General features: G+C 47.5%; 1 protein-coding gene and 1 long non-coding RNA gene across 3 annotated transcripts; one reads left to right on the top strand and one right to left on the bottom strand.

Annotated features, from left to right (window-relative positions):
- Positions 1-5,056: 5,056 nt before the first annotated feature.
- Positions 5,057-15,422, bottom strand: LOC119303599. 2 transcript variants are annotated; one of them, XR_005147955.1, is made up of 5 exons: positions 15,104-15,422; positions 14,934-15,017; positions 7,994-8,273; positions 6,913-7,838; positions 5,057-6,742 (listed from the first exon to the last, which is right to left on the bottom strand). It is a non-coding gene; the product is annotated as an uncharacterized LOC119303599 (long non-coding RNA). The 2 variants fall into 2 exon arrangements; XR_005147954.1 differs by having other exon boundaries at positions 6,913-8,273.
- Positions 15,423-16,708: 1,286 nt separating this feature from the next.
- On the top strand, positions 16,709-17,585 carry LOC119298195. The gene is made up of 2 exons (XM_037575689.1): positions 16,709-16,965; positions 17,153-17,585. The coding sequence occupies exons 1-2, from the start codon at positions 16,719-16,721 to the stop codon at positions 17,185-17,187; spliced, it is 282 nt and encodes a 93-aa protein (XP_037431586.1). The 5' UTR covers positions 16,709-16,718; the 3' UTR covers positions 17,188-17,585.
- Positions 17,586-17,614: the final 29 nt, after the last annotated feature.

Here is a 17,614-nt window from a genome sequence, read left to right as displayed (position 1 = left end):
CTGTCCTTTTTCTTTTATTGTTACTGTTTATCTAAATAAACATGAAGTAAATGATAAAAGAAAAGGTTTTCCTGGGCCTCCCTAGGCCAACTTCCGCTCCGGCCCACCTAAGGCCATCCCGTCCCGCAGGCCGGCCCATCCTCCCCCCCAGCCCACCTAACCTAACCTAAACCTAGCCCGAGCCCCCCGTGCACCCCCTCCTCTTGGTCTCCCTCGCGCCGCCAGGAGACAGCGAGCGTGCTGCCTCGCTCGATCCCCTTTTCCCCTCCCTCTTCCTCTCGCTCGCAGGGAGAGAGCAGCAGAGCCAGTGCTGCGCCTCCCTACGTTTCTCCTGATGCCGAGCTCCACCACGGGCCCTGACGTCGGCGACCGGCGTCGTCCCGTCCGCGCCTCCTCCTCCCTCCGCTTGGCCACGACGCCCCGCGCCTCTCCGCTGCCTGCATCCCCATGGCGCCCGCGTTCCGTGCCCGAGGCCTCCTCCTCGACCTCGCATCCCTCGCCGTCTGCAACCTCCGTCCAGCGAGTGGCGCCGCGTATCCTCGCACCTCCCGACCCGGTGCTCCCCTGCACATGCGCCCGAGGCCGCGGCTTCCTCGTCCCGGTCCATGGCGGACTCGCCGGAGCCCAGCCGTCGGACCAGCAGCTCCCGCACCACGCCTCTGCTCCGCCCTCCGCCTTGCTGCCCCGACGTGCCTCGTCCTCGTCGCCTTGCTGCACCACGCCTGTTGCCGGACCTCGCGTCGCCGGCCCGCCGCCCTGAAGACTGCGCCCTGCCAGACCTCCCCTGCCGCTCCCTGCATCAGGCCTACCGCCGACCCTCCCATCCGCAAGCAACTCCGGCTGTTGCTGTTGTCGCAACGTCCCCAAACATGAGCACGACCACGGACGGCTACCTCCATATGGATTTCGTCAAGTTCCGCTTCCACAAGTGTACCCCTACGTGTTGGATTCGTCAAGTACCGCACCGGAACGCCAAGTACATGGATTTGCCAAGTTCCCCTCCGAACATGTATGAATATGTCCGGTGATGCGACAAGTACCCCGACAACGTGTACATCTACTCCATCAAGACCGGACCGACAAGTACCCCAACGTCGTGTGTACCACTACCGTCGCCCCGAAGACGTTGGAGTCATCAAGTACCTCACCGAACGAACGTGAACGACTACCGTCGCAAGAACGGGACCGGAAAGTCCGAAGACCCCAAGTACCACGACACCGATGACATGAACATCTACGGATACTCGTGCTTCAATAAACATGTACCACTACCATCGTCGAGATCGCGAGAACCTCTACCGTCGACCCTAGAGCATGCGAGATCGACTACTTCCACTACCGCCGTCGCGAGAACGCCTACTTCCCTCCACGAGCGAGAACCGTCCCCTTTGCACGCTCCGAAGGTATAACCTCGAGACGACGTCCGTGAACGAATGCTTGCGATGTTTGAGATGCTCGTGTTTGCACCGTGTCCAATTTGTCACTCGTTCCTTGTCGCCCACTCGTGCGACATCCGGAATTCGGGAGCGCCCCACCATTTTTTGCACGCATCCGCACACTTCTCCTTTGCATCGGTATCTCAATCGAGTTACCGGAACCGGAACACTGTCGTGGCATCGTTTTTGTATCGTTGCCGTGGCACCCCTTTCCTTTCCACCACGGTGACAAATGCTTCATAATGCTCTTATCAAGTTTTAATAAAAAAATTGCATAAACTTGTTCATGTCATCCGCATCATGATAACAACAATTAAAATGTTTAAATTGTTGTTGCACCAAATTGCTAAATGCATATGGGGATTTAGCGGAATTGTTGTTTGTTATTTCCGGCCTCATTTAAACTTGCCTAAATGTTTAGTTTACTCATGTTTCATCTCTTGCCATGTTTAACAACATTTAATATTGTTGGGTACATAAACGAGAGTGAACTAAATAAGTCATGTGGTGTTTCGTCAATATGCAACTTGTTGCATATTGAGCTCCACTTAATTTATAGTATTGTTTGTGCATTTTGCCATGCCATGCTTCATTAAACCGGACATGCATCATACTTGATTGTGCATCATGCCATGTTTATGTGGTAGTTGTTTACTATGTTGTTTGCTTCTTTCCGGTGTTGCTTCTTCGGGTTAGTTCAGTTAACGTCGCGTTTGTGAGGAACCATTCGACTACGTCCGTTTATCCTCTTCATGGACTCGTTCTTCTTCCTTGCGGGATTTCAGGCAAGATGACCATACCCTCGAAATTACTTCTATCTTTGCTTGCTAGTTGCTCGCTCTATTGCTATGCCTATGCTGCGATACCTACCACATGCTTTATCATGCCTCCCATATTGCCATGAGCCTCTAACCCACCTTGTCCTAGCAAACCGTTGTTTGGCTATGTTACCGCTTTGCTCAGCCCCTCTTATAGCGTTGTTAGTTGCATGTAAAGATTGGAGCTTGTTCCATGTTTGGAACATGGATATTTTGTTGGGATATCACAATATCTCTTATTTAATTAATGCATCTATATACTTGATAAAGGTTGGAAGGCTCGGCCTTATGCCTGGTGTTTTGTTCCACTCTTGCCGCCCTAGTTTCCGTCATATCGGTGTTATGTTCCCGGATTTTGCGTTTTTTACGCGGTTGGGTTATAATGGGAACCCCTTGACAGTTCGCTTTGAATAAAACTCCTCCAGCAAGGCCCAACCTTGGTTTTACCATTCGCCACCTACCTTTTTTCCCTTGGGTTAGGCCAGCCCAAGGGTCATCTTTATTTTAACCCCCCGGGCCAATGCTTGTCTAAGTGTTGGTCCGAAATGGGTAGCCTGCGGGGCCACCTTAGGGAAACTTGAGGGCTGGTTTTACTCGTAGCTTGACCTATCCGGTGTTGCCCTGAGAACGAGATATGTGCAGCTCCCATCAGGATGTCGGCGCATCGGGCGGTCTTGCTGGACTTGTTTTACCATTGTCGAGGATGTCTTGTAACCGGGATTCCGAGTCTGATCGAATCTTCCCGCTAGAAGGAATATCCTTCGTTGATCGTGAGAGCTTGTGATGGGCTAAGTTGGGACACCCCTGCAGGGATTCGAAAGCCGTGCCCGCGGTTATGGGCATATGGGAATTTGTTAATGTCCGGTTGTAGAAAACCTAAAGTTTAACTTAATTAAAATGCATCAACCGCGTGTATAACCGTGATGGTCTCTTTCCGGTGGAGTCCGGCAAGTGAACACGGTGTTGGAGTTATGTTTGACGTAGGTTGTTCTAGGATCACTTCTTGATCATAGTTTCTCGACCGTGTTTTGCCTTCTCTTCTTGCTCTCATTTGCGTATGTTAGCCACCATATATGCTAGTCGCTTGTTGCAGCTCCACCTCATACCTTTTACCTTACCGATAAGCTTAAATAGTCTTGATCGCGAGGGTGTGAGATTGCTGAGTCCCCGTGACTCACAGATACTTCCAAAACCAGCTTGCAGGTGCCGATGATGCCATTCCAGGTGACGCAACCGAGCTCAAGGAGGAGCTCGATGAAGATCTTGTCATTTATGTTGTTTCGTTCTAGTCGATCAGTAGTGGAGCCCAGTTGGGGTCGATCGGGGATCTGTGTAGCTTTTGGGGTAGTCTTCTTTTATTTTGGTTCCGTAGTCGGACCTTGATTATATCTGGATGATGTAATGCTTTATTCATGTATTGTGTGAAGTGACGATTGTAAGCCAACTATGTATCTCTTTTCCTTATGTATTATATGGGTTGTGTGAAGATTACCTCACTTGCGACATCGCTTTCAATGCTGTTATGCCTCTAAATCGTGCTTCGATACATGGGAGATATAGCCGCATCGAGGGCGTTATAGTGACCGACGAACAGCGCGTGCCTGCAGTTTGAAAGCGGTGAGAAAGCTAACTTGTTCTCAACTTGTCCTGCGGTTTGCATCTGGATCTACATATCAACTACTGCCAATTACCCGTATGCTTAAAGACACTAGGACTCGTAGACAAGGGTCGTTGATAGTATTTTTGGGACTCTCACAAGAAGAGGCGACCTTTTGCTTTTGCTAACGTTGCTTCCTCCATGTCACCATATGATAGTACAAATATATACGTCAGTTAGGCTTGTACTCACTCCGTTCCAAATTATAAGATGTTTTACATATTTATAGGTGTGGACTAGATACGGACCAAAACGACTAAATCTACACTCTAAAGTACTGAAAATGTCGTTACTAACTATAATCTTCAAAAGACCCCCACTGAAAACTGGACCCAGAATTTTGAGAAAAGTACCGATAGGACGGCAGCTAGCTGGGTGACAGGGAAGAGTGGCACAACACAAACTTCCTTCGTCCCGGATCTATCAATTTCTGCAACAAGTAATTATCAATTTCTGCGACAAGTAATTCGAAATGAAAGAAGGATGTATTTTAAAGGTGATCACTGTTGAAATAAAAAAAATACAAGAAGCCAGTGGTGTTACTGGTGTAGTGGCAGCAGGGTGGCGGACGGACGGACGTTCAAGGCAAAGCCGGGCGGCGCGCTTGCTTGACGTGACTTGACGAGCACCACTTGGTCCTTCCGTCTCGTCAACCTGGAGCCCCGCGACATGGGCAGGCCGAGCCGAGAGCAGCAGGAGGCCAAGGGAAAGCGACGCGGCCGGCTGCCGTCGGCATGGGCATGGGCTGGTGCCTGGTGGAGAGCGCCCTTGGGGATGCAGAGGAGGAGCCATCAATGCCGGCCGGCGACCACGTTCCCAGATCCAGGAGCCAGAGCCAGAGCCATGCCCATGCGCGACTGGTCGAGCCGTCGCCGGACTAGATAGATAGGTCCGTCCAGGACTCCGAGCACCAGTGCAGTGCAGCAGTGGCAGTCAAAGCACCATCTCTGTCCCCTGACTGAGCACACGGATCTCGCCTGCTCAGACAGACAAACCGTTGATGACAGTCTTCAGGTTTCTCCCAAACTCTATACATGATCGATCGATGCTCCAGAGAAACAAAAACAATAGCTCAGGCGACAGTCTTCAGGACACAAGCAAAGATTTAACCGCGATAAAAAGTAGCACTGCCTCTTGTTACCTGATACATATAATTCTTGGTTATCACAATTACTAATTCCAAATTCTCAAGGAACTATTCTTTTCAGTCTTTGCTGCAGAGCAGAGCAGATCACTAGTAGTTTGACATGCACACAATTGCTGCCAGTGATCGAAACGCCTTTATATTTCTTTACAGGGGAGGCAGCAACACAGGTTTTTTAGTGCATTTGCATGACCAACAGTAATATATCTACAAACCAATGCTTTGAGAGGCGCTCAAAGTATCCGCAAGATATAGTGAGTTTAAACAACTGATTACCTCATAATCCAAGTTAATGTGGAAACAACTCTTGTCAAAAAGAAGAAACATCCGGTGCTATGGCTGTTACCTACCTCTAGGTGTGAGCCATCATCGTCAGTGCCAAAGATGGTTACTAGTAATGTTGATTGATGCTGCAGTGTTACATCACCACCTTGATGATGGGCGTGGGGGTGGTGATGTCCTGGTTCGCTTTCACCACACTCTTCAAGGTGTCACCATCCCAGAACTGGCTGAAGCAATATCGGTTTCACCAAGGTCTGCAATTTGCTCTGTCGGAAGGCTACCGACGAGTAGTGATTTTGGCTGGTGAACAAGCTACAGGCTGCAGCTAGTTGCTGATTCAATTTCCATTTCTCTTCAGATACAGAGTTGTTTTTCCTCATGCTAATCGTATCTGCACTCAGAATGTACAGGAATCCGTTGTGTTACTCCAAGCCCTCGGCTCATTCGAAACCAGTCCTGTTGTGTTTGATTTTCTTTTCTCCGAGCAGTACGCACTAGTGCGATGCCAACAAGATGCTGCTCACTAGTCCACCGTGTCCACACAGGAGGAGGCGGAGCCATGCGTGAATGGATGATCAGTCGCCTCCGCCGACGGATACATCCAAGGAGTGACAAGAAACAACACCAGTGCAGCAGCAGTAGCAGTCAGAGCAGGACGGTCCCTGTCTCCTGACTCAACACACGGATCTCACTTTGCTTGCTCACAGAGGCAAATGTTCACACTCGCCGCCGTTGGTGACCTGACTCTGACTGCATCACCACACAGTATACAGATCTCGCTCGCTCAGACGAATGTTGCTTTCAAGCTTGGCACACTGGGCGATGTCAGGTCTCCCAAACTCTATATACAGCCGATGATCCACAGAAACACATCAAAAACTGACAATTCTTGGCAAAATTTATTTATTCCACAGTTCCTCACCCATTCCCTTCAGTCTTTGCTGCAAATCAAATCAAACCACTAGTTTGACATGCACACAACTGCTGCGGCTGCTGCATAATTCTGAGATTCAGTGCACATGGTGTCAGAGCAACTCTAGTCATGATATAAAGTGACAAGAAGCATCACCATGATCCAACATTCTGGTTACTCAAATCTGGCGCCTGTTCATTTACGTCTGAAATTTATCGCCTCCTCCAGTAATCTCATGCCACTACGTAATATCACCATCTAGCAGCAGGAGCCACCGCTCAGGTCACGTATAACATGATGTATCTGCTCCCCCAAGTTCCACCCGAGCTTAGATTGCTGCAAACGGATGGCATACATCCGTGAAGATTTGCTTGCTTCCATGGATCTGGGATCAAGCTCCACTGCTGGGGTGAGCTCTGCCGCCATTCAACGCCGAGTTCCTCCGGGTCCGCTCGACGCTGGCGGTAGTGAACCGTTGCAGTCTTGCAGATTCTGTCAAGCATTTTGTAACAACAAGGTTGCCATCACTTCGACAAAAAGATCAATCTAACTTTGAGAAAAAATAAAATAAAAAAGGGCGTAAGAAATGTACAACAATCTGTTCTGTTACTCTACAGTATCGGCAAAAGTAGCATTCGAAACCAAAGGAAGACAAATGTTACCTTCACACTTAGGCTTGGCACAATTGGCATCTCAGATCATCAGGTAAAGGTGATGTGCCCGCGACGTCAGGTCCCCGGATATATATGATCGATACTCCAGAGAAACAAAAATGATAGCTGAGTCAACAGTGCAACTGCTTACCATCTTCAGGACACAAGAAAGACTGCAATTACTTGTTCCAACTTCTCAAGGAACCATTCCTTTCAGTTTGTGCTGAAGATCAAATCATGAATCTGAAATGCCCATAACCGCTGCATTTCTACGAAACACTTTTCCTGGGAGCAAGATAGATTTTTCCCTTGCTTAATCTGGTACATTTGAATGCCTAACCGTAATATATCTACAAACCAATGCTTCGAAGCGCTCAAAGTATCCTGGAACCGCAACATATAGTGACTTGAACCATTCATTTGCCTCATAATCGAAAGCATGTTACTGTCAAAACAACTCTAGTAAAAAAGAAGAAACATCCACTGCTATTGCTGTTACGTGTCGGTTTCCATGGGACGCATGCAATGAGGCTCGGAACAGCAAAGGCGATCCTGTTCCGTGAAGGGCTGTGCATAAGATCAGGGGGCTTATATTGATATTATCCAACAGCGTCTTATTTCCGCGGTGTCTACCTCTAGGTGTGAGTGCCATCACCGTCAGTGTTAAGATGGTTACCTGTAATGCTGATGATGCAGTGTTTCATTGATGATCAAATGATGGCGTGGGGGTGGTGATGTCCTGGCTCACTGGCTGAAGCAATAGCGATTTGACCAAGGTCTGCATTTTGCTCTGTCAGAAGGCTACCAGCGAAGTGATGATTCTGGTTTCAGATTGTCTGATGGTGGTGAACAAGCTACAGGCCGCAGCTAGTTGCTGATTCGACTTCCATTGCTCTTCAGATTCTGAGTTGTTTCATCTCTCATGTTAATCCTATCTGCAGTGAGAATGTACGAGAATGTGTCGTGTTACTCCAAGCCCTCAGCGCATTTGAAACCATAGGTGCAGAACTTGAAAGTGGCCCTTCACTCTATGATCTCTACGGACTCTGTTCAGGAGGTTTAGGGCAAGCACCGTATCTTCGGAATTCACCTTGGCAGTGAGATCCAGTGGTTCCGAGGTATGCCCTTTCACGACGATGGTGATCAGGCAGGGCTTTGAAGTGCTCAGAGTCTCGCTCCTGAGTCGCCTGCATATGCCGGGGGCGTCATCGATGCCAAAGGCCACCAGCATATCCATTAAAACTAGGTGGACATTGGCGTTGCTGAGCACTTTTGACGCAAGAGCCTGGGATACTGCAAGGTTCTTTTCGGTGCAGTCTGCACTCTCTTCGGTGTGCTTATACTTTTGAAGATGATCTTTGAAGGTGCACCTGTTGCAATTCCAACAAAATTACTTCCAACATATATAGTCGATAGATAAAACTCATGAAGCCTAATTGCTTGTTGGTAAAATGGTCAAGCAACTGATTCAGCAAGCATGGAATGAAAGAAACAACAAATAAAATTCATACATCATTTTCTGATGTTATGAGCAGAATTACATGAGTTTATGATATTGTAGGCTCAGGTTATGCAACAACAACAACAACAACAATAACAACAACAAACAAGTTGGGGTAGGCTAGTGGTGAAACCCATAACATCTCGCGACCAACTCATGGCTCTGGCACATGGATAACAAGCTTCCATGCATCCCTGTCAGATCTCTCTTAACGGACTCCTCCCATGTCAAATTTGGTCTACCCCGACCTCTCTTGACATTCTCCGCACGCATTAGCCGCCCACTATGCACTGGAGCTTCTGGAGGCCTGCACTGGATATGCCCAAACCATCTCAGACGATGTTGGACAAGCTTGTCTTCAATTGGTGCTACCCCAACTCTATCTCGTATATCATCATTTCGGACTCGATTCTTCCTCGTGTGGCCACACATCCATCTCAACATACGCATCTCCGCCACACCTAGCTGTTGAACGTGTCACCCTTTAGTCGGCCAACACTCAGCGCCATACAACATTGCGGGTCGAATCGTCGTCCTATAGAACTTGCCTTTTAGCTTTTGTGGCACTCTTTTGTCACAGAGAATGCCAGAAGCTTGGCGTCACTTCATCCATCCGGTTTTGATTCGATGGTTCACATCTTCATCAATACCCCCATCCTCCTGCAACATTGCTCCAAATATCGAAAGGTGTCCTTCTGAGGCACCACCCGCCCATCAAGGCTAACCTCCTCCTCACACCTAGTTGTACTGAAACCGCACATCATGTACTCGGTTTTAGTTCTACTAAGCCTAACCCTTTTGATTCCAAGGTTTGTCTCCATAACTCTAACTTCCTATTTACCCTCGTCCGACTATCGTCAACTAGCACCACATCATCCGCAAAGAGCATACACCATGGGACATCTCCTTGTATATCCCTTGTCACCTCATCCATCACCAACGCAAAAAGATAAGGGCTCAAAGATGACCCCTGATACAGTCCTATCTTAATCAAGAAGTCATCGGTGTTGACATCACTTGTTCGAACACTTGTCACAACATTATCGTACATGTCCTTGATGAGGGTAATGTACTTTGCTGGGACTTTGTGTTTCTCCAAGGCCCACCACATGACATTCCACGGTATCTTATCACAGGCCTTCTCCAAGTCAATGAACACCATAAGCAAGTCCTTCGTGTGCTCCCTGTCTCTCTCCATAAGTTGTCGTACCAAGAAAATGGCTTCCATGGTCAACCTCCCAGGCATGAAACCAAACTGATTTTTGGTCACGCTTGTCATTCTTCTTAAGCAGTGCTCAATGACTCTCCCATAGCTTCATTGTATGGCTCATCAGCTTAATTCCACGGTAATTAGTACAACTCTGAACACCCCCCTTGTTCTTGAAGATTGGTACTAATATACTCCGTTTCCATTCTTCTGGCATCTTGTTTGCCCGAAAAATGAGGTTGAAAAGCTTGGTTACCTATACTATCGCTATGTCCCCGAGGCCTTTCCACACCTCAATGGGGATACAATCAGGGCCCATCTCCTTGCCTCCTTTCATCCTTTTTAAAGCCTCCTTGACCTCAGACTCCTGGATTTGCCGCACAAAACGCATGCTGGTCTGATCAAAGGAGTCGTCCAGTACAATGGTAGAACTCTCATTCTCCCCATTGAACAGCTTGTCGAAGTACTCCCGCCATCTATGCTTAATCTCCTCGTCCTTCACCAGGAGTTGGTCTGACCGTCCTTGACGCATTTGACTTGGCCAATATCCCTCATCTTCCTCTCTCGAATCTTGGCCATCTTATAGATGTCCCTTCGCCTTCCTTCGTGCCTAACCGTTGGTAGAGGTCCTCATACGCCCGACCCCTTGCTTCACTGACAGCTCGTTTTGCGGCCTTCTTCACCATCTTCTAGTACTTCTCTATGTTGTCTGCACTCCTATCCAGGTATAGGCGTCTGAAACAATCTTTCTTCTCTTTAATCGCCTTCTGGACATCATCATTCCACCACCAGGTATTCTTATCTTCGCTTCTCCTTGCCCTGGACACTCCAAACTCCTCCGAGGCCACTTTACGAATGCAAGTCGCCATCTTCATCCACACATTTCCGCATCCCCTCCTTCCTCCCAAGGGCCCTCCTTAATGACCCTCTCCTTGAATGCCTGAGCTACCTCTCCCTTGAGTTTCCACCACTTCGTTCTAGCGACTTTGGCACACTTATCCCGCTGGACACAAATCCGAAAACGGAAGTCAGCAACCACCAGCTTATGCTGAGGTACAACACTCTCTCCAGGTATCACCTTACAATCTAGGCACGCACGCCTATCTTCTCTTCTCGAGAGGATGAAATCAATCTGGCTAGAGTGTTGGCCACTACTAACAGCCACCAGATGTAATTCTCCCTTTCTAAAGAGGGTGTTAGCTACAATCATGTCGTAGGCTAGAGCAAAGCTTAAGACATATTCTCCTTGATTCCTGATGCCATAGCCAAAGCCCCCATGCACCCCTTCAAAACCTGTGTTAGATGTACTCCCTCTTGGTGTTCTCATTGTGGCCTACTTGCGGGGCATACGCGCTGATAACATTGAGAACTAAGTCCCCGACTACCAGCTTGACCAGGATAATCCGGTTCCCACGTCTCTTGACGTCTACCAATCCATAATTGAGGCTCTTGTTGATCAAGATGCCTATGCCATTTCTCTTTGCAGCCATCCCCGTGTACCACAACTTGAAGCCGGTATCCTCCTCCGCCTTCTGTCCCCTCCATTTGGTTTCTTGGACGCAAAGGATATCAACACCTCTCCTCACCGTTGCATCAACTAGCTCCCAAAGCTTCCCTGTTAGAGACCCTACGTTCCAGCAACCTAAGTGAATCCTCCTAGGTTCGGCTAGCTTCCTTAACCTTCGCACTCGTCGAGTCAAATGCGAAGACCCTTCCTCATTTTCCAATACATCCGGGCACCGATGTAGTGCGCCACTAAGGATACGGCACGCCACCAAGGGGGTGACGGCCCGACCCTTGCCCATTTGACACCACACCCGGGTTCTGATGTGACGCGTCGCTGAGAGGGTTACGCCCAACGAAAATCTTTTTGGTTTCATCTCCATAAGATTGGCTGAGTTTTTACGTTGGCTCGCGAAGCCTATCACAACCCTCCTCCTTTATCCGTGCTTGGGATCGGCTATGTTGAGACAACATAGGCGGAGTTATTCATCATGAGGATGCACAATCAGATAATCTACTGCACATGAAAATAATCTTAATTCCTCGCTTAAAAAACTTAATTTAGATTTACATTCATATGCATGGTGCAAACTGCAAAATAAGTAGCATGTGCATTACTTTCAGTCTGACGGCACTCATCAAATGCAAACCAAATTGCCTAAAATGTTACTTATCTGTTAGCAAGATGAAACTTGCTGGGCACTCATCAAATGCAAACCAAATTGCCTAAAATGTTACTTATCTGTTAGCAAGATGAAACTTGCTGGCAGATTAGAAGTCCTGATTTTTTGTGTGTGAGTGGTTGTACTAAAATAGTATTGAGAACATATTCCTAGTTTCTTACTCCAATTTTTCTGGGCACTATCAATTGGAAACATCATGAAGATATTCTTTTTGATAGTATGATATGTTAGAAACACTGCTCTTTGCTGCAGTTCCTCTCAACTTCTTTTGGTGTTATTAGTGACCAGTGACCACAAAAATGATTTGTTTTGTTACTGTATTTATTTACTTTGCTGAGATCATGAACAAAATCCTCACTTTTAAAAGATAGCACAGTGAACCTTTAGCAAAGTAGCCAGGAGATTTTCTGTAGTTATAACTATCTCAAATTACTTTTGTATTGATCAAATATACATATGATACTGCTCATGAGGGAGGCTGCAACATCACTGCATCATGCTGTCAAGTTCAGTAGAGATAAGATGAAGCAAAACAAAGAAGCTGTTGATTCTGACTTGTATATACCTATTTATATTTCTTCATTAGTTACTATAAAAGTTGTTTCTTTAGTTCTAAAACCTGTCTTGGCCTCTTCTCCAATGCGATTTGCTACAAGTCAACGGTTTTCAATGGCTTGGGCTATGTAGCAACATATACATGGGCCTTTGACGTTGGCTCTGCTTTTCATTTATATCAATGAGCATTTTACCGCTGCCAATATGTCACTTACACTTACGAAGCCTTTTATCCCAAACAAGTTGGGGTAGGCTAGATATGAAACCCTTTCACAAGGACTTCCCAGGAGGTCGCCCATCCTAGTACTACTCTTGCTCAAATGGGTTTCATACCTATGGGACTGGCTAGTTTTTACGTTGGCTCGCCAAGCCTATCACAACCCTCCTCCTTTACCCGGGCTTGGGACCGGCTATGCCTAGAAGACATAGGCGGAGTAATGCACATGCTACTTATTTACCTCAGAAGTTTGCCAATATGTCGTTTTAGTTATTTACTCTCTTTCTCAAACTTGGTTGTATCCTATCTATGCAAAGGCCGAGTGTCGCTCAATGTGATTGTATCTGCTTGATGAAACATTTTGAGTTAATAAAAGAGCCCCCCTCCCCTCCCCCGACCATACCATCAAGGCCGTCTTGGTCGGATCCTCGGAGTGCACTTGGAACTTTTGGATCTCCTGGTCGGCAGGAATGACATCGACTTGGTGCGCTTGGTGAGTATAATGTCGTCCTTGGACCGCATGTCGGCAAGCTCCTCAACTGTCAGGGCTCCAGCAACTGCCTCGGCTGCCTAGGGCCAACTGGTCTACTCAGTCTTCAAAGACCGCTCGATGTTCCCGTAGATGGTGATGACACTGTTAGGGCCCGACATCTTGAGATTCAAGCAAGCATAGTGTGGTACAAAGCTGAATTGAGGTCCGACCTAGGAGGGTGTGGTAGCCGCTTCTGAAGGGTGACCCTTTCGATGCAACGGGCCTCCATGCCTAGGATGATACCCTTGAGCTGGGTCGTGATTGTCTCAATGCGCCACTCGCCGAACTGCATCTTCTTCAACATTTCGGCATAGATGAGGTTCAAGCTGCCGCCGCCGTCCATCAGGACCTTGGTAAGGTGGAAACCATCAACAATTGGGTCCAGAATGAGTGCGGCAGTTCCACCATAGGGGATGATGGTCCGATGGTCACGTAGATCAAAGGTGATCAGAATTTCCGAAAAAGGGTTGTGCTTCGGCTCAGCGAACTCCACGGCATATACCTCGCGGAGGGCGCACTTTCACTCTTTTTTTTGAGGTGTGAGATGGATAAATCATATTCAGTTACTTTATTGCAGTGGGAACTGCTTCTGACCGCCCGTTGCCTTTTCCGGGCTGCGGGTTGTCCTCGTCATCATTATTGCAAGGATTTGGCTTGTCGGCATTGCCCTTGCTGGACTGCACGGCCTTCTTATGGACCCAACGGTTCTGGTTTGTGTGGGTTGCAGGAGGGTCACCGTCATTCTTCGGACCATGGGTGTTGCAGGGTCGATCTAGGATCTTATCCAGGGTCGAGTTGCTGCCCTCGCCTTTCTTTCCTTGAAACAACCTCTCCACCGCCAGCCTGACACTTGTTCCTGCGGTTGCGCCTAGACTTCCCGTTCCCGTCCTTCGTATCGGACGGCCCGGGGGTCTTCTCCACGACCATTTTTTTGGCGAGCCATGTGTCCTCACCAGCGCAAAATCTAGTCATCATCTCCATGAGATCTAGCATGATCTTGGCTTTGAAGTGACAGAAGTCCCAGGAGAGGAACTCATCATTGGAGCCGTGCTTAAAAGTAGCGGTGGCCTCGACATCGTTGCAGTCAACGATCTCGTTTTTCTTTTCCAAGAATCAGTCTAGCAGCTACGTACTGACTCGTTCTTCCCTTGCTTCATGATGCTCAGGTCGCTGGCATCAGCAGGCTGGACATATGTACCTCAGAAGTTTGCCATGAACTCAACCCGAAGGTCCTCCAAGCTTCTGATCAACCCGAAGGGAGGGTGGGAAGCCAAGCTTGTGCTAGTCCTTTCAGCATGAGGGGAAGATGCTTCACTACATGGAAGTCATCGCCGTTAGCAACCCGGATTGCAAAGATGCAATCCGAGATCCAAATCGCGGGACACACACAAAGCAAAGCAAAGCTGGCCGCTCGTTGCACTATACTGGGACAGGCGCAGTTTCTTCACTAGAGAAACAATGCATATGGTTGAGACTTTTTCAGACAACTCAATTGCAACATCACATTCTAATTTCTAACCTACAAGTGCAGAACATCAAGTCTGTTCAGGTAGGAGTAGAACCAGGATTACCAACAGCCAAGATTTAATTTTGTCAGAGTTTTGCACTCCATGCACTACGCTGAACGCGGACGGAAGTTTTTAACCGGAGAAGGATTGTACACGTTTCAGACTGCCTCGGACAAAATAGTTTGCCTGATTGCAACTAATTAGCTTCGATCTGTCTCAACTCACAGGGAAGAAATTGCAGACGAATCTATTTGGATTTGGCAGCGACCTATCACAAGGCAGAGCGAGGGAGAAGTGCAGATGAGGGCGGGGGGCTGAGCTTACCTCCCGGCGTAGTGGAGCAGGTAGAGCTGTAGAAGAGACGAGCTTCTTCAGCTCAAGCGACTGCGCCACCACGTTCTTGATTGCCTGCGCCGCAAGCACACACGCAATTCAGTCGCCGGAATCGGCCGGGTGAGATGGACGAGACGAGAGGAGGGGGACGCTAGTCGGACCTGCGGGGAGAGGTGGGCGACGTCGACGCCCTGAGAGATGAGGGCGAGGAGGTGGTTGAGCGCGTCGAACTTGTCGCCGTGGAAGCGGGAGCGGAGGAGCGTCGGGATGGCGGCGTCGTTCGGGTCGCCGTAGAGGTGCGCGTCCGTGGCTCCGTGCCCATCCGCGATAGAGATGCTACCGCGGTGCTCGCCCGCATTCCTAACATCCCCGACCCCTCTCTGCCCCGGCTCTCCGCGGCGGCGAGGCAGAGGCTGGGCGCCGCCGCCGCCGCGGATCTCGGCTGCCGTCGCCCGTTACAAGAGGGACGCGGTCCTGGTCCGTCTCGTTCACGGTCACGGGCTCACGCGAGCACACATGACATGTAACCTGGGCCGTCAATGGGAGGACCCGGCCCGTATTTTCTATGGGCCCATATCCATCCACCTGCACGGCCATGTTATAGAGTGCGGAGGTGCATCGACCTCAAAAAAAAAGTGCATCAATCTCAATTCCAAGACAGATGTCTTGGAATTTTTTCCGGAATACATGTATGCTATAGAGATGCAGCGCTACACTCAGTTCAAAATATTTTTTACTGGAAAATAAATGTGAACAAGTTCTTGTCCTTGCAAATCTCAAGCAGCTTACAAAAAACATATTACAGGGAAAGTATTATTCAAGTTTTCAGGACAAGCACTCAGCCAAGTAGATAAAAAAATTCTGCAGATCATCGAAGCTAACAAAAAGCAGGACTGCATGGGGTTTGAATTACATTTTTTTCCCGATATCATTTTTCTTTATTTTCTCTAATCAAACCCCCCCTTTCCCTTTGTGTGATCCTACATGGATGAATCAAATTCTGCAGCTGATTGGATAGGTTGATAAAATTGTGTTGTTGTGTATCCAGTTGAGTACTATGTTGTGTGTTGCTTTCTAGATTTTCTTACCCTTCAGACTTTGCAATCCTGTGTGTTCATGTAACATGGACTGTATTATTTTGATACCTTTTGTTGTTTCCATGTGAGAACATTTGTGTTTTCTCATAAATGATGAAGCTGCTACAGTTCAAATGCTGTATTATGCTTGAAGCTCTGTTTGCTGTTAGGTTACCAATCCTGTTGCTGAGGGATTAGAAAGGATTCACATTCTTCTGTAATATGTATGTAAGAATTCATCTTTTTTGTCATATATATGGGAGAACTTAATTCCTTGGGTCAAGGGATGAGAGCATCAATTTAGCTTGGAACAAATCATTTCTGGTAAACGAATTGACATACTTTATTTGCCAGAGAGTAAAGGAGAAATAAACTCAGAACATAGTGCTTTGCTCCGTTCCTGGATACGGCAGTCGTGCTTAGAGTAGAGGGGTATTTTCATCATTTCATGTATTTACCCCCTGGGTAGGATAAATGGTGTATGTCCTAAAGACATAAAGCATGTGTCTTGTACTTCTTGTCACATTTCTTTTAGTACAGTTGATAATTTGGTTGTATCGGTATGTCTAGTGCACTGTATTTGTGCTAACAGAGGTTTTGCTCTATTTCTTATATTCTCCATGAATCTAAATGTAGCAGCATGGTATTTTTATGTATGGTGACAGATTCTGATTATCATTTGCGTACAGGCAATTTTAGGATGGGTACTGAAGACTCTAAAGATATGCTGAAGAATGCAGACTGGAAGACTGTGAGTGGTGCAGTTACTGAGTCAAGTCAGCCGGTTGTTAGGAAGCGCCTTCCAAAGAAAATAAGACAAGTTCCTGAGTGTTACTTTCTCCCTCGACGATCTTTGCCTTCTGCACTGGCAATCTATGGTGCTGTTTGCGCCGCTGGAGTTGGTGCAGGGATGTTGCTCGAGGTTTGGATCAACAAAAAGATCAAAGGTAAATCCTATCTTTCATGGCCGGAGCCTGGAGGAACCACTTACCTTAAGAAAACTAATCTATCTGGAAATCCAAGATCTTGGACTGTACCACGGAAATCATTAATTGCGTTATGCATATCTATTTTGCTTCATCGATTGTGTTTTCTTGCATCCTCTTACTTTTTTTGTTAAATTGCTGCATGCAGAGGATGGCGGCGTTGTCTGGGAAATGGGCAAATGATGTTCAGGCCCTTCTGTTGCTGTTAAGTTGTATCACAGAGATAAGCATGTTTTTGTTGTTTTGGAATATCTTTTAACTTGCTGACGAAAGCAAACAATGTTTCCCAGTGTAAACTTGTCCCTGTGTTCCTGGTTTGGTTGTAGAAGCTGTTTGATGCTTCAACTTTATATTAGGCAAGCAAGGTGAAAACACCAGGCAGCAACACATCTCTACTTGTCATCTTATAAGAATTATCTGAATATGTGTAACCGTGCTAAGCTGGAAGGGCCTTTGATTTACCTTGGTTACACATGCGTGAACGTTCATCGTCAAGGTGGAAACACAATGTGCTGATTTTGTGGAATTGCCATGGGCATACTATTTTTTGTGTGGAAATGAAGTCACAAAGATTACAGCACAGGAGGCACATGGTATACGATGTACAGAA

The sequence above is a fragment of the Triticum dicoccoides genome, chromosome 5A, assembly GCF_002162155.2.
Source record: "Triticum dicoccoides isolate Atlit2015 ecotype Zavitan chromosome 5A, WEW_v2.0, whole genome shotgun sequence".
Taxonomy (NCBI): domain Eukaryota; kingdom Viridiplantae; phylum Streptophyta; class Magnoliopsida; order Poales; family Poaceae; genus Triticum; species Triticum dicoccoides.
Note: the sequence above shows the minus strand (reverse complement) of the source record. Positions and strands in the feature narration are given on the sequence as shown.